This window comes from Sinocyclocheilus rhinocerous, unplaced genomic scaffold (assembly GCF_001515625.1).
Source record: "Sinocyclocheilus rhinocerous isolate Xijiao unplaced genomic scaffold, SAMN03320098_v1.1 scaffold2330, whole genome shotgun sequence".
NCBI classification, from domain to species: Eukaryota; Metazoa; Chordata; class Actinopteri; order Cypriniformes; family Cyprinidae; genus Sinocyclocheilus; species Sinocyclocheilus rhinocerous.
This window is the reverse complement of record NW_015630979.1, coordinates 181,237-196,611: the sequence shown is the minus strand read 5'-3', so window position 1 is coordinate 196,611 and position 15,375 is coordinate 181,237. Positions and strand designations below refer to the sequence as shown.

The 15,375-nt window shown below is 36.7% G+C and overlaps 1 protein-coding gene across 3 annotated transcripts in view; it reads right to left on the bottom strand.

Annotated features, from left to right (window-relative positions):
• The window catches only part of LOC107740802 (retinoic acid receptor RXR-alpha-B-like), a 66,094-nt gene that overhangs the window by 11,838 nt on the left and 38,881 nt on the right, over positions 1 to 15,375 (bottom strand). For all 3 annotated transcript variants that reach the window (XM_016553303.1, XM_016553304.1, XM_016553305.1), the window contains exons 3-6: positions 12,896 to 13,161; positions 5,104 to 5,254; positions 3,512 to 3,691; positions 1,227 to 1,390 (exon numbers count right to left, since the gene is read on the bottom strand). In XM_016553303.1, the coding sequence (XP_016408789.1) occupies positions 1,227 to 1,390; positions 3,512 to 3,691; positions 5,104 to 5,254; positions 12,896 to 13,161 (761 nt within the window). The remainder of the gene's footprint in view (positions 1 to 1,226; positions 1,391 to 3,511; positions 3,692 to 5,103; positions 5,255 to 12,895; positions 13,162 to 15,375) is intronic.

Genomic DNA, 15,375 nt, shown 5'->3' with positions numbered 1-15,375 from the left:
TGGCTAGTTTCATAGTTCCTCTGAAACCCTCCACCTTCCCCAGCTCCACCTGTATAGATCTGCTACGGGTTATTATATATGCTATTTGTGCAGCAGCAGTATGTCTTAAATACTCACAGCACTTTGCAGCAGCAATAATCTACAACAAATGCAATAACCAACAGCAGCAGCAACAGCGTAGCAAAGCACTAATTCCGTTAAGATCAAATACATTAACATTGTCATATTCATTACCATGATAAAATCTTCTGAGAGTTGTCATGCTAGAACTAAAAATATACTAACCTAACATTCTTTAAAATATATTTATTTGTGTTCAGCAGAAAAAAAGAAAGTCATACACGTTTGGAACGACATGAGGGTGAGTAAATGATGAAAGAATTTTCATCCCTTTAAGTGCACTTCTTTATCAAGTGTCTCCATGAGTTCACATCACCCACAGACTGAAATATCATAACGAGAAGATATACATCTTTCTCGAAAGTCTCTTAATCTACAGCTTTCAGTTCAGATCATCATGTCTTAACAGTTCTCCAATCAGCCCAAGAGGAACTCAAATTCATTAGAGCCCTATTCATGTATCAGGACCTTCCCCAGGGCTCAAGGACAAATGTACAAACAGCCATTAAAAAAACAACTGTGGGGGAAACAAACAATCTGAAAATACAAAGTAGGGAAGACAAAGCATGTGCCTCTTTCTCCATGACCTCTACCTGATTTAGAGCTTACAGCTGCACAAAACAGAGGACAAATGTGCACAAGGCATAAATATACATACAACGCTAGCCTTCGTGTGTCTAACTGACATGCTTAATGGCTGAAGCTCTTATCCAGTGACGTGACAATGTGCTTCTTCTGCAGTATGTCCCCTCTCCAGGGGTCTGTATAGAGGCCTTCAATGCCAAAGTGCATTGCTATGTAGCTGAATCCATCCACCAGGAGTGGGATTGTAAAAATAGCCCTTCTTATTCACAAACAGAAATACTCAAATCTGCATCTGACTCTTTCTTGGACAGCTGCAAAACTCTTAAAACTGTCTTTTTGTACATCTGCAGGCAGGCTGGAACCTTTCTTCAGACTTGACATTCAGAAAATGATCAAGCCCGGCTCGCTCACTGAGGAGCAATTGTGAAGTGTAACTCTGAAACGGCACATTTCAGATGAGCCAAATGTTCTCCATAAGTTGAATGTCACCGAGTGTGATTTAGAGGGAGAGATTGGCTTACAGAATTGGCAGGCGCACTCAGGTTGGCCTCCACGTAGGTCTCCGTCTTTGGTTCCACTGCCAGTTCGGCTTCCAGAATCTTCTCCACGGGCATGTCCTCGTTGGCACAGCTGCCGAACTCAGCCTCGCTCCGCTCCTTCGCCCGCTGTCGCTCCTCCTGAACGGCTGCACATGTGCAGGAACAAAATTAGAACGGCTCACATGTGCAATACAGTTACATACACAAACAAAACCGTGACCTTGCACACAATAACACGCAGCTGCATTTGGTTTGCTCTTAATCTACACGTTTCCACAAAAACAGCTCAGGCTGTTTTTCATCGAGCTGCATGTGCATCCAGACCATTATTCACCGACTTCAGAGGGCTGAAAGTTGAGGAGGTCAGCCTACGTTTGTAGTGACGTTATTAGTAATATGCATTCGGTTCTTTAAAATATGTATATTTTATTTGGGTGCAATCCAGCGCAAACATGATTCTGTGCTTCTATTCAGTCCACGGACAAAGTCACGGGCCATAAAACCGTCCCTCGGTCAAACGATTGGTTATGTAGGTTGACAATGTATTGGTCTGTGTGTGTGTGTGTATGTGAATTTTAGTGAGTTGTGTACACAGCATATACTGTGTGCATGTTTGGCCTGGTTCAGAGGGGGAGCCCGGTCTAAACCACACAGTCTGTCTACTGTGGTTTGGACCTGGTGGAAATGAGCCCCGTCTGCCTCGCCGTCAGGCTGCGGAACATTTCAGCTTTCCCTTCTGTCTGTAAAAAGCCTTGTTTTTATGACTCTCTTTCTGTTCGACAGAAACCGCTAGCAGATCATGAGGGGAATTCTTGAGTGGGAGCCGTGGAGGTCAGCTGTAGGATAAAGCTTTACTCCAGGAGTCACTGAGAGGTGAGGAGAGAGGCACAAGGAAATTATTTTAGCTTTATTGTCCTCAGAAACAGAAAGACAGAGAGAGTGACTCGTGGGGGAGAAGTGTGTCAGGTTACCTCTTTCTCAGAGGCCTCGGTATAGGGGGTCTAGCCTTGTTCTCTAGACTATTTTAATAGCTTGAAAAATAGACCTAACATATTCATATCAGGCTTATTATTCATGCCTTTTTTTCTACTCTTTTGAGAACAGATTACAAACGAAATTGATAGCACAAAACAAAGAACTTGGTAACAACTGTCCTCCATGAATGCAACATGTTATGTTGTGTTAGATATAAACTGTGAATATATGCAATATCAATTTCCACATGCTAAACTTGTTTTACTGGTGTACACACTGCTGCTGGTTGTGTACTGTGTTTTCTATTTGTGTATTTTTCGACAGTGTGTTATTTTGTGGTGCCTGGATGGAAACCATATTACTAGAATGAATATTAGTCATATTTCTGAAATGCGCATGCCCACTTTGTGGTTAAACAGAAGGATAAAGTTTTACATTTTTTCTGGCTATGTGGCTTTAACTACTTCAGAAGAACATTTTAAGAGTTTAAAGGGACAGGTTTATATTTTTAAATGATTGTCATTTCACGCATGCATCATTGACTGGGACCCCAATTTAAAAAACAGAACATGAGGGATAGAATTATGAACATCAAAACTCTTTTATCATCTTTATGATAAATCGCTTGTTGTATTCCTTGTTGTAAGCTGCTTTGGATAAAAGTATCTGCTAAATGTATAAGTGTAAATTGTATTCTATTAATAAATAAATAAATAGTTTACATGCTTCCCAGCTACTGGAATATTCTAATACATGTAGTATTCTGAATAAATTACGACATGTTCATTCTATTCCCAGTATTCTCTGGTGGAAATACAATGAAAATACAATCTCTTGCAATTTAATGTAATTACTTTTAGATGATTCTAGACTTAAAATGTGTAATTTAATCAACACATTAGTCAGTCTCCTTCATTTTCTTGACAACAGCACACAGGAGTGCAATGAACTGCAAATGGTAGGCCATTAGTGCTTTCAACCATCTGTGCTGAGAATTGATTAATGTTTATTTCTTTTAAAGAATCTGTCGCTTCCAAAAATGTGTTACTTTTCAAAACTGCCTGTGTCTCATAGCATTGCTGATTACTTTTAATTTGGACATAAGCAGAGAAAAATGAACATTAGATATTCAGAATAAGATAATGTCAAAACACTGGAATATTTGCTCTATTTGATCATGTTAATGAGTTAATGGCCGATCCATAATCAGAATAGGATCAAATTCCGATATCATTTTGTATTGGCGTGTGCATGTAAATGTGCTCAATCACTAAAAGAAAGAAGCAACGCACCTTCTCTCTTCATTCCCATGGCTAAGCACTTCTGATAACGGCAGTACTGGCAGCGGTTGCGTTGGCGTTTGTCAATTATACAGTCCTTGTTGTCTCGGCAAGTGTACGTCAAATCCTTTCTCACCGTTCTCTTGAAGAAGCCCTTACAGCCCTCACAGCTGTACACCCCGTAGTGTTTACCTGCCAGCAGACACATGCTTTAGTATTCTTCCCAGCAGGGTTATCTTTAATTGGCATTTAATATCAATAATTCAACAGCACCACATCTGTTTTTCTCACACACTACTCTGAAAGAATATATAGCCCAATTTCATGACTGCAGTTTAACAAGTTAAACAGCTCTCTGGAATACTTGATTCGGATTGGTCAGTTTGAGCATTCTGTGGTTATACAGTATTGTATAATGCCTGTTAAACTGTATTGTTCCTCTTATATCAATATGCAGGCTCTTTCTTCTCACATAATAAACTAATAAATACTATTTTCAATCAAATTCATTTTTTTGTGTGCTTTTTTTCATTTGGTAAGTAAATGGGAAATATAAATACTTATTTATTTATTACTAATAATGCTGCTCATACACTCTAAAAAATAATTCAGTGGATCTGTTGCCACTACTTAATTGAATGCATTAATGCAAGTTAAAAATTCAAATTTATTTTTTTAATTAAACATTTTAAGTTTTAAAAATTTTTGAATGAGTTGTCCTGACATCTTAATGTTGATAATTACATCAACGTAATACTGTGTGTAACTTCAACTTAAATATCTGTGTTAGTTTAAAACATTATTTAAGTTGTACTAACTCAATGTAATTAGCTCAATAACTTCATTTTTTCAAGTTCACGTTTCAGGTTCCCAGCATGCTTTGCATGTGACTGAATAATGAGCGGTAATGTAGAAATAAACTCATATTTTATGCATTTCTATTCAAGATCAGAACAGGAGAAGATTTATTAATGTTCAGTGTTCAGTTATATTAGTATTTAAAAGTGTTTCTGTTATGTTGGTGGTTTTTATGAGATTACCATTGTGCTGAAGAGTAGAGCGTTTGCTTACGTTGAGAACAGACTCACTGGACATTGTCTTACATGCTGTTTCAATCAGAAGGCATTTGGTTGAAAATGCTAAAAGATTGGTTTCCTGGCAGCATTAAGTGTTGTTTCATCAAAAAATAATATTTTAGTAGTTTTTGTAACCAGTGTCCATGATTGAATCAAATTTAAAACAATGTGAAAAAGCAACTTAGAACAACTTAATTTTTATGAGTATTTAACTTAATAATTGTTAGTTTTAACACAATTTTCTAAGTATATTTAGCACAATATAGTTTACTAGTTGAACTTAATTTCAGAAGAAATTGCCTTAACTCAAAAAAAATGATGCAAACTGTTGCGTAAATTTTTTTTGTTGCGTCCAAACAATATTTTTTAGAGTGTAGGTTATTGTGATAATTTAGCTATTTTGTTCTGTAGAAACAGATACAAATTAAATTTTTTTTAAAATCATCTAGGTATGTGTGCTTCAATGTGTGTGTGTGTGTGTGTGTGTGTGTGTGTTTGTGTGTGTGTGTGTGTGTGTGTGTGTGTCACCTGATGAACGGTCTCCACAAATGGCACAGATGTGTTTAGTGAGGGAGAGGAATGTGTCTGTGGGCTGTGCTGGGACCTTCATCGCCCCGTTCAGACCCAGAGGGGGTTTAATGTCCTCCGAACTACTGACTGCATTCATGGGTGAACTGAGCTAAAAAAAACAAAAACAAAACACAGATATCGAACTATTACGAAGTTGCTAATAACTGAATTAATGGACTGATAGAAATGGTAGTAAATCACATTCCCTTAGATCATTACTGCCTATAAACAAACACACTGTGACTGTGTAACTCTTAGAATTTATATATGACATAAAAAAAATCCAGATTTTTTTTCCATACAGTACTTACTGTTCAAAAGTTTGGGGCCAGTTAGATTTTTTAACATTTTAAAGAACAAGTCTCTAATGCTCATCAAGGCTGCATTTATTTGATCAAAACTATAGTGATACTGTGAAATATTTTTACTATTTAAAATGACTGTTTTCTATTTTAATATGATAAAATGTAATTTATTCCTGTGATGGCAAAACTGAATTTTCAGCAGCCATTCAGCGTCTTCAGTGCCTCATGATCCTTCAGAAATCATTCAATGCTGATTTGCCCCTCAAGAACCATTTCTTATTATCAGTGTTGAAAACTTACTAAAGTCTAAAGTCTGCTCTTTAGTATTTTTGTGGAATATTTTTCCAGAATATTTTGATGAATATAAACTACAAAAGACCAGCATTTATTTGAAACAGAAAGAAAAACTTTCTGACCCCAAACTTGAATGGTAGTGTATAATTCCACATTAACATGTCTGCTGGAACAGAATCAGTTACACATGGCATTTATTCTTAATTATCCAGAATTGAAGTTACAAAAACTGTGATGACAGATGAGCGGACCTGTGAAAGACATGACAGATACACCTACAGGAAACATTATGATGAAAGAATGATCACTATGTTTTTCTTTGGTAATTCTTGAGAGGCAGATAAATGAAACTGTACAGCTTCCTGAAGCGAGGAAAACATACAAATGATTCACCAAAGAAAGTGCAAATGATTCACCCTAACTAAACATAACAATAATTATAGTTTTTGTTAAAAACAAAAAAAACAAAAAACAAAGGGCAAAGTGCTTGACGTATGAGTCAAGTGTTAAAATATCCAATAGTGTTGAAATGTCAAAACATTTAGAGACAGACAGCATGACGATTTGCTTCATGGAGAATTAAAAACTATTGTGTTAATTTGAACAAAAACACTCTCCTATCATCTCCACACCTTAAATTGTGCCAGTGTCATTCTGTTCGCACTATCAAAGAAAATCTGACTCATGATAAATGTTTCTGGTTTACAACACATGCCCACACCTGTGGTCAGTACTATTGGCGTAGATACTAAATTACATCAATGTCCTGCATACAGACAATTCATGTTTAGCATTACATCATATGATGCATTAACATGAAGCTTTTAATCCTGATTTCTTACTCCTACAGGTAGGCATAACATATAAATGTGACCTAAATTTGTTTAATGAGATCCTGACAGCGTACTTTTTGAGTCAAGAATTAATCTAAAATGTTACAACAAACTAAACAATAAATGTAAATGCAAATTTAGTCCAAAGTATTTTGCAATCTGTGCCATGTATTTACATACTGAAAACAAAAGAGCTACCGACGCAATTGTGATAATAAAGGAGTAGCAGGAACCCAGATACATACCAAAATGCACACACCTGCACATACGTTTACAGTCACATGCACCTGCACACACACATGCACACGAACAGATCTACCTGCTGCCGTCTGCTTCGTTTTGCATTGCAGGCATGGCTCTTTTGACATGACCTGTTCAGTGGCATAATCTATCTTAAGGGGGCTCTTGTCAAATCCTGGTGGGGCACGTGAGCGTACACACACATACATCCCCCCACTATTTTGGGTAAACTGTAATTCAATATGTTCTTGGATTCTCTGTGTGCCAGTGCCACGGGACGGTAGCCTCTAGATTTAGACCAGAGACAGAGAGCAGATTAACAGTCTTAACTTTAAACCCTGAAATAGAGTCTCAGATCCCCACATTCATGCACTCCAGGATCAGTAATCATGAACCATCCCTAAAAATGCATAAAAAAGCTACCAGCCAGATAAAATATGAAAAATCTACACAAAAGTAGCTTAAAAAGTAAAGCACGGCTCTAGAAACACCAAGGTTATGGGGTTGATTGCCAGGGACTGCATGAATATACTGATTGGATAATACATTTTGATGACATCTGTCAAATGTGTAAATGTAGGAATTGGAGGTGCAACATAAATATGTTTAAACTGAGGTGAAACCAGTGGAATTCCTCACATGGTGGCTGGGGAAAAGCAAGACCAATAAACAAAGCAGAAAACAAAACAAATCAAAACAAAAACAAAACCTACAAAAAAACAAAACCCAAAAATAAAACAAGTAAAACAAAACAAGAAGTAAAACAAAACGAACCAAAACAAAACAAAAACACATTTTATATTGTAAATGATATAGTTTCAAATAATCCGTGTATCATTCAATCATTCGTTTTTTGATTTAATATTGAAAGTAGAAAAATTAGAAAACGGCTACTTTTTCGTTTTTTTGTTTTTTTTCCAAAAATTGAAAAAAGAGAATTCAGCTTAAATTTTCTTTTTTCGCTCAGGGGTAGAAAAATGAATAAACAGCATGAATATTTGATTTCTACACGTGGGTGGCAATTAAACGCCCCTTTCTGCTGATTGGTCAGCCGAAGATCAAACCGTGCCGTCATCAGTTCTTCCGCAGTATCACGCAGCAGAATAATAGTCCTCCACTGCTTTGTATGTATGGATTAATTACCCATTTTATTGCAACTACATTTCATATTTTTGTCATCAAACAGACTAATAAATAGCTCGACACAACTCGTACTGGGGCAGAGGGCTTTCTTCTGTGTAGACCAGTGGTTCTTAAAGTGAAAAATAATCATATGCATCTCGTGGCGTATATTCCAAGCATTCTGAAAGTATACTGAGGGTTTGGTGAGAAACAAACCGAAATGGCAAGTTGATTTTTCTACCCCTGAGCGAAAAAAGAAAATTTAAGCTGAATTCTCGTTTCAGCTCTCGAAAAGGAGCTGTTTTCAAATTTTTCCACTTTCAATATTAAATCAAAAAACGAATGATCGAATGATACACGGATTCCAAATGCAGACTATTTTTTTTTCTTCAAAGAAGTAAAACAAAACGAACCAAAACAAAACAAAAACACATTTTATATTGTAAATGATATAGTTTCAAATGCAGACTATTTTTTTTCTTTAGTGAACTGAACTTCACAGAAAAGATTGTATGGAAAATATCAGCTTTGACATTTCCATAATAACTCCCTTTTGTGTTATGTGAAATGTGGGCATGACGCTTCTGGTAGAAATAATTAGGAAGTAGCACGACTTTTCATACAACATATGCCAAATCAGGCTGGGAAAATATACTCTCTTTTATAGTTCTGTGGAAAAAGTGAATAACTAACATTTTCATAACCATGAGAACCATCTATGACGTCCAAATGAAAAGCATGTCCAGAGAGTGGAGACAGACATAATGAACAGGGAGAAAATAAGTTTAAATAAGTGCGATAGAGGCTTTTTACACTAAGTGAAAATAGCAGTATTTTTTTTTTGTGATATGCTATTTACACTAAGTGCAAATAGCTATAGATAGTTCAAATAGCAGGATATTCTGCTAATTACTTATTGCAAATAGTGTCAATTATCTGCACCTCAGCATTGTAATACATTATAAAACAGTATGCAATAATAACTTATTGAGTGTAAATTTTAATTTTAATTCAAATTATTAAATGGATGCCCTCCCTACACGATACTTTATTTTCAACTTTTTGATTATTTCCCCTCATTTTTCTTAAAAATAAATGCTTTTCTGATGTGATTTGGAATTTGAAACGGGAGAAAAAAAGTTCGCCAAAAGGCAGATTCGAACCCGGGTCGATCGCGTCAAAAGAATTATGACACACTCTTTACCATCTACGCCACTGAATCTGACAATTAATGACCGTCTTTTGTAATGTTGACTATCCCAATCACACGTTGGTGGGTGGAGTTAGTGTAAATAGCCTCTGCCAACAAGGCAGGCTATTTGCACTTAGTGTAAATAGACACTCCGATTTTTTTAAAATTCCCAACAGTTAAACAGTTGCCCACAGAAAAAAACAGGGGGTGCTGCAGCACCCTCAGCACCCCCACTTCCCGCGCCTATGTCTATATGATGCATGAATATTTGTCTTAAGCAATTATGGGAGATTTAATATATTAACATTTGAGATAGGATTTTAAGCAAAAGGGTTTTTATTTCCCAAAGAAAATGTGAGTGAAAATGTGAACTATATTTGTTGCAATCCTGAACCTGAAAGTATGAGCGTTTCTTCAAATCCTCTATATAACTAGGTGGTACACTACTGTTCAGAATTTTGGGACCACTATGATTTTTATTATATATACAAACAGTATATATATACATATATATATATATACACACACACACACACACATACATATATATATATATATTATATATATATTTTTTTAAATGAAATTAATACTTTTATTCAGCAAGGATGCACTGAATTGATCCAAAATGTAAGTAAAGAAACGTAGGCTGTTACAAAAGACTTCTATTTCACATAAATAGTTTTTTTGAACATTCAATTTTTTTCTAATCCTGAAAAAAAAAAGTATCAGTTTCAACCAAAATAATAAGCAGTTCAACTAATTTTCAACATTGATAATAATAAGAAATGTTTCTAGAGCACCAAATCAGCATATTAGAACTGAAGACAGGAGTAATGATGCTGAAAATTTTACATCACAAGAATAAATTACATTTTAATATATATTGCATAATTGTTATTTTCAATTGCTATAATATTATTGCAACTATGTTTTTGATAAAAAGAAAATGCAGCCTTGGTGAACATAAGAGACTTCTTATGACTTCTTAACATTTAAAAATGTAGTATATTAAAACAGAAAACTGTACTTAAAAAAAACAAAACAAAACAAAACTTTAAATCGTAATAATACTTACTCGTAATAATAAAAATAAACAAACAGCATTGGTGAACATAAGAGTCTTCTTTCAAAAACAATTAAATCTTACTGATCCCAAACTTTTGAACAGTAGTGTACATGGACAAAAGTAGAAGCTAACTGTTTTTTTGTGTATCTGTCTGTGCGTATGAGGAGAGTCAACTGGCTTCATTCTGACACACACCACATGGCTAAGCTGCAGTTTTTAACAAGCCAGCTCATTTCCTGTGCGATTGGGCCCTGACCAATCCCCAACCGGGCCTCTTCTGAACCCATTTAGCATGCCAATAAAAAGTAGAAAGCCCATGTGGCACACTAAGGCCGTGTTTGACACCATGCGGTCAGAGATCAAGCACTCTGACGGGGCTAATGAGGATGAATGGGGGCCAGGGCCCTTCCAAGACGCCTCTCCTTAAGCCCATACACCATTACTTAAGGCAACACCATTAATGTGAAACTCCCCCTTCTCCATTTAGTAGCCAAATTAAAGCTGTCTGACATGAAACTTAGGTGAGGGAAGAAAAAATTAAGTCCGTTATGTTTATGCCAACCCAAACTTGTTGTTAATGGGAACTTGTTTCCATTTCAGGGTACAACAGCAACGACTGAACACTTGGTAGTGGGAGGGAGGCAATATGAGGGAAAAAATGTTCATAACGAGTATAGCGTGTGGTTTATCTTAAACTTTATTGCAGGGATTTCAGTTCTCATATACCATCTGGTGTCTGATAAAACCCCACGGTCTTCAAATGAATTTATAAAAGGCTGTTATTTGGTATGACTTGAGTTACACTAAATGGTTTTACTGATTCTCCAATGACTCTGGCAGGCACTCAGTGATTTCACTGTGCCAAAGTCTGACTCAAATCCATCTTGCTTATCTATTCAGATTTAAAGTTATACGTTAATGATTACATTTGTAATTCAAACACACTCAAATAAAGCGTTTCTACAACTCCAGTGCAATGAAAAAATTCAGTGTTCAAAACATTTGTTCAGTCAATTATATTATCATTGCTATAAAACATTCCCTGATGTTCCTCACTTTACACTGCCAAAATATTGTCATCAAATGACAACTGGCTACTATGAAAAGTATTTAATTTACTTTCTTGTATTTAACCTCAAAGACAAGCAACCAAAAATGTAATATGATGTGACATATTCTATAAAAAGGTAAAACAGGAAATATTTATGCTAAAAGAAAAACATACAAACACTCAAACATTCAGAATTATCTTTCCATAATTCTTCTAAAATCAAACCTTTGAGTATCGATATTAGATAGTTAGATAATTTTTTATTAGATTTTTTCCCGCTGTAGTTAATGAGAGTATGCAAAGTTCTGTAAAGTACAAAACCACCAGGTTTGGTGTTCAAATCTTAAAAAGTCATTTTAAATTTAACATTTAAATTTAATAATCTTTATGTTTCCTTGTATATTCTTCAACTATTAAAATCCAGCATGAAGTTTATTTTTGACGAAGCTACATGTTACAAAAAACACGATCAGAAATAATTCCACCTGCATTCTAATCATTTTTTCATTTTACTCAACCGTACAAAAGAAAGTTCTTCCCTAAATACTTGAGCACAAATTCCTACTTTAAGTGTTTATCTGTTTATTTCTCATCTATGTACCCTTGAAAAGTAAAAAAACAACAACAACAACAAAAAACCTGAACCACCTACAGATATGCTGAAATATAACAGATTAAACCAAGCTAGTTTCCTGGAAACCAAATGTAGACAATAAAAAAAAAAAAGTGGAATTACATCACTTGGAAACTGTAATATTTCTTGTATGATTTCTCATAAAACCCAGCTCATATTGAGAGGGATTTAACAGAAATCCAATAACACCACAAAATTTTAAAACTAGCTGCATTTTCCACCAATGAAACGCTGCTTCAGCAGAGCCTTTTAAGCTATGTGTTATTAAATAAAACCCAATCATAAAGCCAATAGCACTGATGCTGAATTGATTAGATTTTCTGTGAATAAGCAGAAGGCTGCAGTGTGCGAGACAAGCTCATTTGCTGTGATTTTTCAAAACATCACTAAACTCTGACTGCTAAAATTAATGAGGTAAAGAGTGTGTATGCATGTATGCGCCATATGGAAAATGCAATGAAACTATTTATGCATTTCCAAAGACCTTGAATGTCCAAACTTTATAATTGCTGGCATTTTTCACCGCTGAGAAATTTTAGCAGAGCTTTTTGAGCTCTGAGTTATGGAGACAGCCTTCTCCACTACTGCCAAATCAATTACATTTGCAATGAACAAGCAGATGATCATGTCCCATTGTAGCAAGAAAAGCCCATTAAAAGCAATTTTTCAAAACCCTACTAAATTGTCTGATTGATTAAATAATAGAGGTAATGATTCGAATAAATGTTTGTGTCCGTCTGTGTGATTTTGTGCATCACGTACTTATGCAATCAAACTCATTTGAGCAATCAGACTCTTTAAAATAGATCTTTAACTTCCAGCAGAGTTCAGGTCAAGTTTAGCCAATTCAATAGGAAAATTCAGTTCAAGTTCAGCCCGAGCACACCCGAGAAAAAAATATTGATCAGCTGCAAGCCTCTGAATAAATCTGCAATAGGACTCGGTGCTGCTGCCCACAGCAATTCATAATGAAGCTGTTAAATAAGTCCAGAGTAAATGCAGTGACATCTTACCTGTGGGCTCAGGCTGGGTCTGAAGGTCATGCTAGTGGAGGCCAGGCCACTCATGGAGGGGTGGCCCATGGGTGAGTTGATGATGGGGAACGGCGAGGGCAGGCCGTTGATGGGCGAGCTGAGGGTGCTGATGGGAGAGTGCAGCTGACCCGGGCTGGAGTTCATGGCGGACGGGCTGAGCAGGGGCGGGTGGAGAGGATGGTTACTGATGCCTCGGTGACCCGTGGAGGAGCTCAGAGGAGACGACAAGAGCTGACCAGGGGAGTCTGCAGGACAGCGAGAGGAAAAACAGAGTTAACCCACACAGGAAATTTCAGGAATATTTTGCTTTGTGAGGTAAACAATGACATTGTGTTTTTGTTCTGCCTTTTTACAGAGCCACTGAATGGATGAATAATTTGGAAAAAAGTTTAAGAATGTGAACTTGATGTACAAATACCTGTTCATTTTAAAAGTTTTTATCTCAAAAGGGCAAATTATCCTTTAACTTTAGAAATAAAAGAGTTTAATGTACAATGTAAATATTTCTTTCACTCTTCAAACTTCCACTCTAGTCCAAAAAGACCACATATTGAAACTAAACTTTTTTTTTTCAAACTGTGCGGCAAGAAAAACTGTTTAATTCAAGGGGTCAAGGAGAGAGTAAACTATGACAAATAACATAGTTACTAGAGCCCGACCGACATATCGGTTTGCCGATATTATCGGCCGATATGAGCCTGTAGCAGATATATCGTATCAGCGAATATGCCGCCGATATTAAAATTATTTTTTTACTGAACATATAACGCACATTAAATGCTTCTAAGTTCTGAATAAATTCATAATTTGACATTCATTTTCTAATTTTAATTATATCATTTTTAAATGCATTATTTAATGTTTTTTTATATATATTATAACTAGAGCCCGACCGACATATCGGTTTGCCGATATTATCGGCCGATATGAGCCTGTCGCAGATATATCGTATCAGCGAATATGCCGCCGATATTAAAATTTTTTTTTTACAGAACATATAACGCACATTAAATGCTTCTAAGTTCTGAATGGTGTAATTACTTAGTTTGTCCAGCAGAGCGCGCTCCATTGTTTGCTACTGGTGACCCAGGTCAGTGTAGTGTAGAAATGCGCGGATGAGCTCAAACTTCACCCGAGTCCGCTGCTTCAAATGATCCACCCGTCACCCACCCGCACCTATATTTGATCGTCACGTTACAATAATTATAATTCTTAGTTTTGCATGATGTTATGATGAATGGATGGTTCATTTTTAACGGCAGATTCAGTGACGTTAGAGACTAGAGCTGATCTGCACATCACGCCACGCGTCTGCGGTGCATTAAAGCATGTGTTACGGCCACCGGAGCTGATCGGGGCCACTCAGTCAATGCTGGTGTTTATACCAGCCGCGCCGCAGCCCAGAATTCATGCTTATCACATCGCGCAGCGCGGCGCGACAAAATACATTCACGAGTTTACACTTACATATAATAAACTGAGTAAAGGTTATGCGTATTTGGCGTGCTGTCTGGGGAGAGGGCTCCAGGCTCCAAGCTCGGTAATTACTCTCGAGCCCGGGGTACTCCCCCTGTCCGGGGAGAGGGGTCCGAGCTCGGCTTTTAGCCTGGACCCAGAGCGCTCCCCCCAAGTGCTCCTACCCGTGCTGGGGTAAGAACGGGCTGAAGGTGAGGAGTCGGGGTGGTGGAGGTATGCTGAAAGACTAGAGATAATGAAGGTAAGACTGCTTTGATTATTTACAGGGGTTCTCTCTTGTGCTGGTTGGATAGATGATGTAATTACTGATGAGGGATTGGCTGTGTTAATTATCTGCGCGTGCTCCTCCCGAAATTTGTCCGGTGTAGAATAGAACCCATTACGGCGCAGACACGGTGTCAGCATAGTTTGTCAGTACAGTCAGTAACGTAGCAGATTGAAAAGTTAGTATCTTTCTGCAGTCCAATAGACGGCAGTGCGGTGGTGGCTTGAGTCTGTTGAATTGTGATTTAACGCTACGGTGTCACCTAGTTGGAGAGACTCAATGCTAAGTAAATAAACAACGTCCCCGTCTTTTACTCTTACAATGAGCTTATCAAATTCGTTTGCTACATTAGTAGGGCCCTATGATTTCCGTGATGCAGAAAACATGGAATTTACTGTATATTGCGGAATTTCATGGAATTCTTATTTTTGATGAATGAATAAAAAACAGGTCAGTACATACAGTATATATAGACTGTGTATGTGAATATTAAACTGCAAAAAGACTTATTTAAATACGAATTTCTGCATGTTCATTTGATTACCAGAAAATACACAACACAGAATTTGTGAAAAAATATTATTCATTATTATTTATTCATTTTAGATGTTTACATTTGGAAAAGCTGTGCTTCCTGCATAAACCTGCCCCTGTTGGTTTGGCAGTAGCTTGCTTGCCCTACACAGTTACCTTGTTTAATTTCTTAATTCAAGTTATA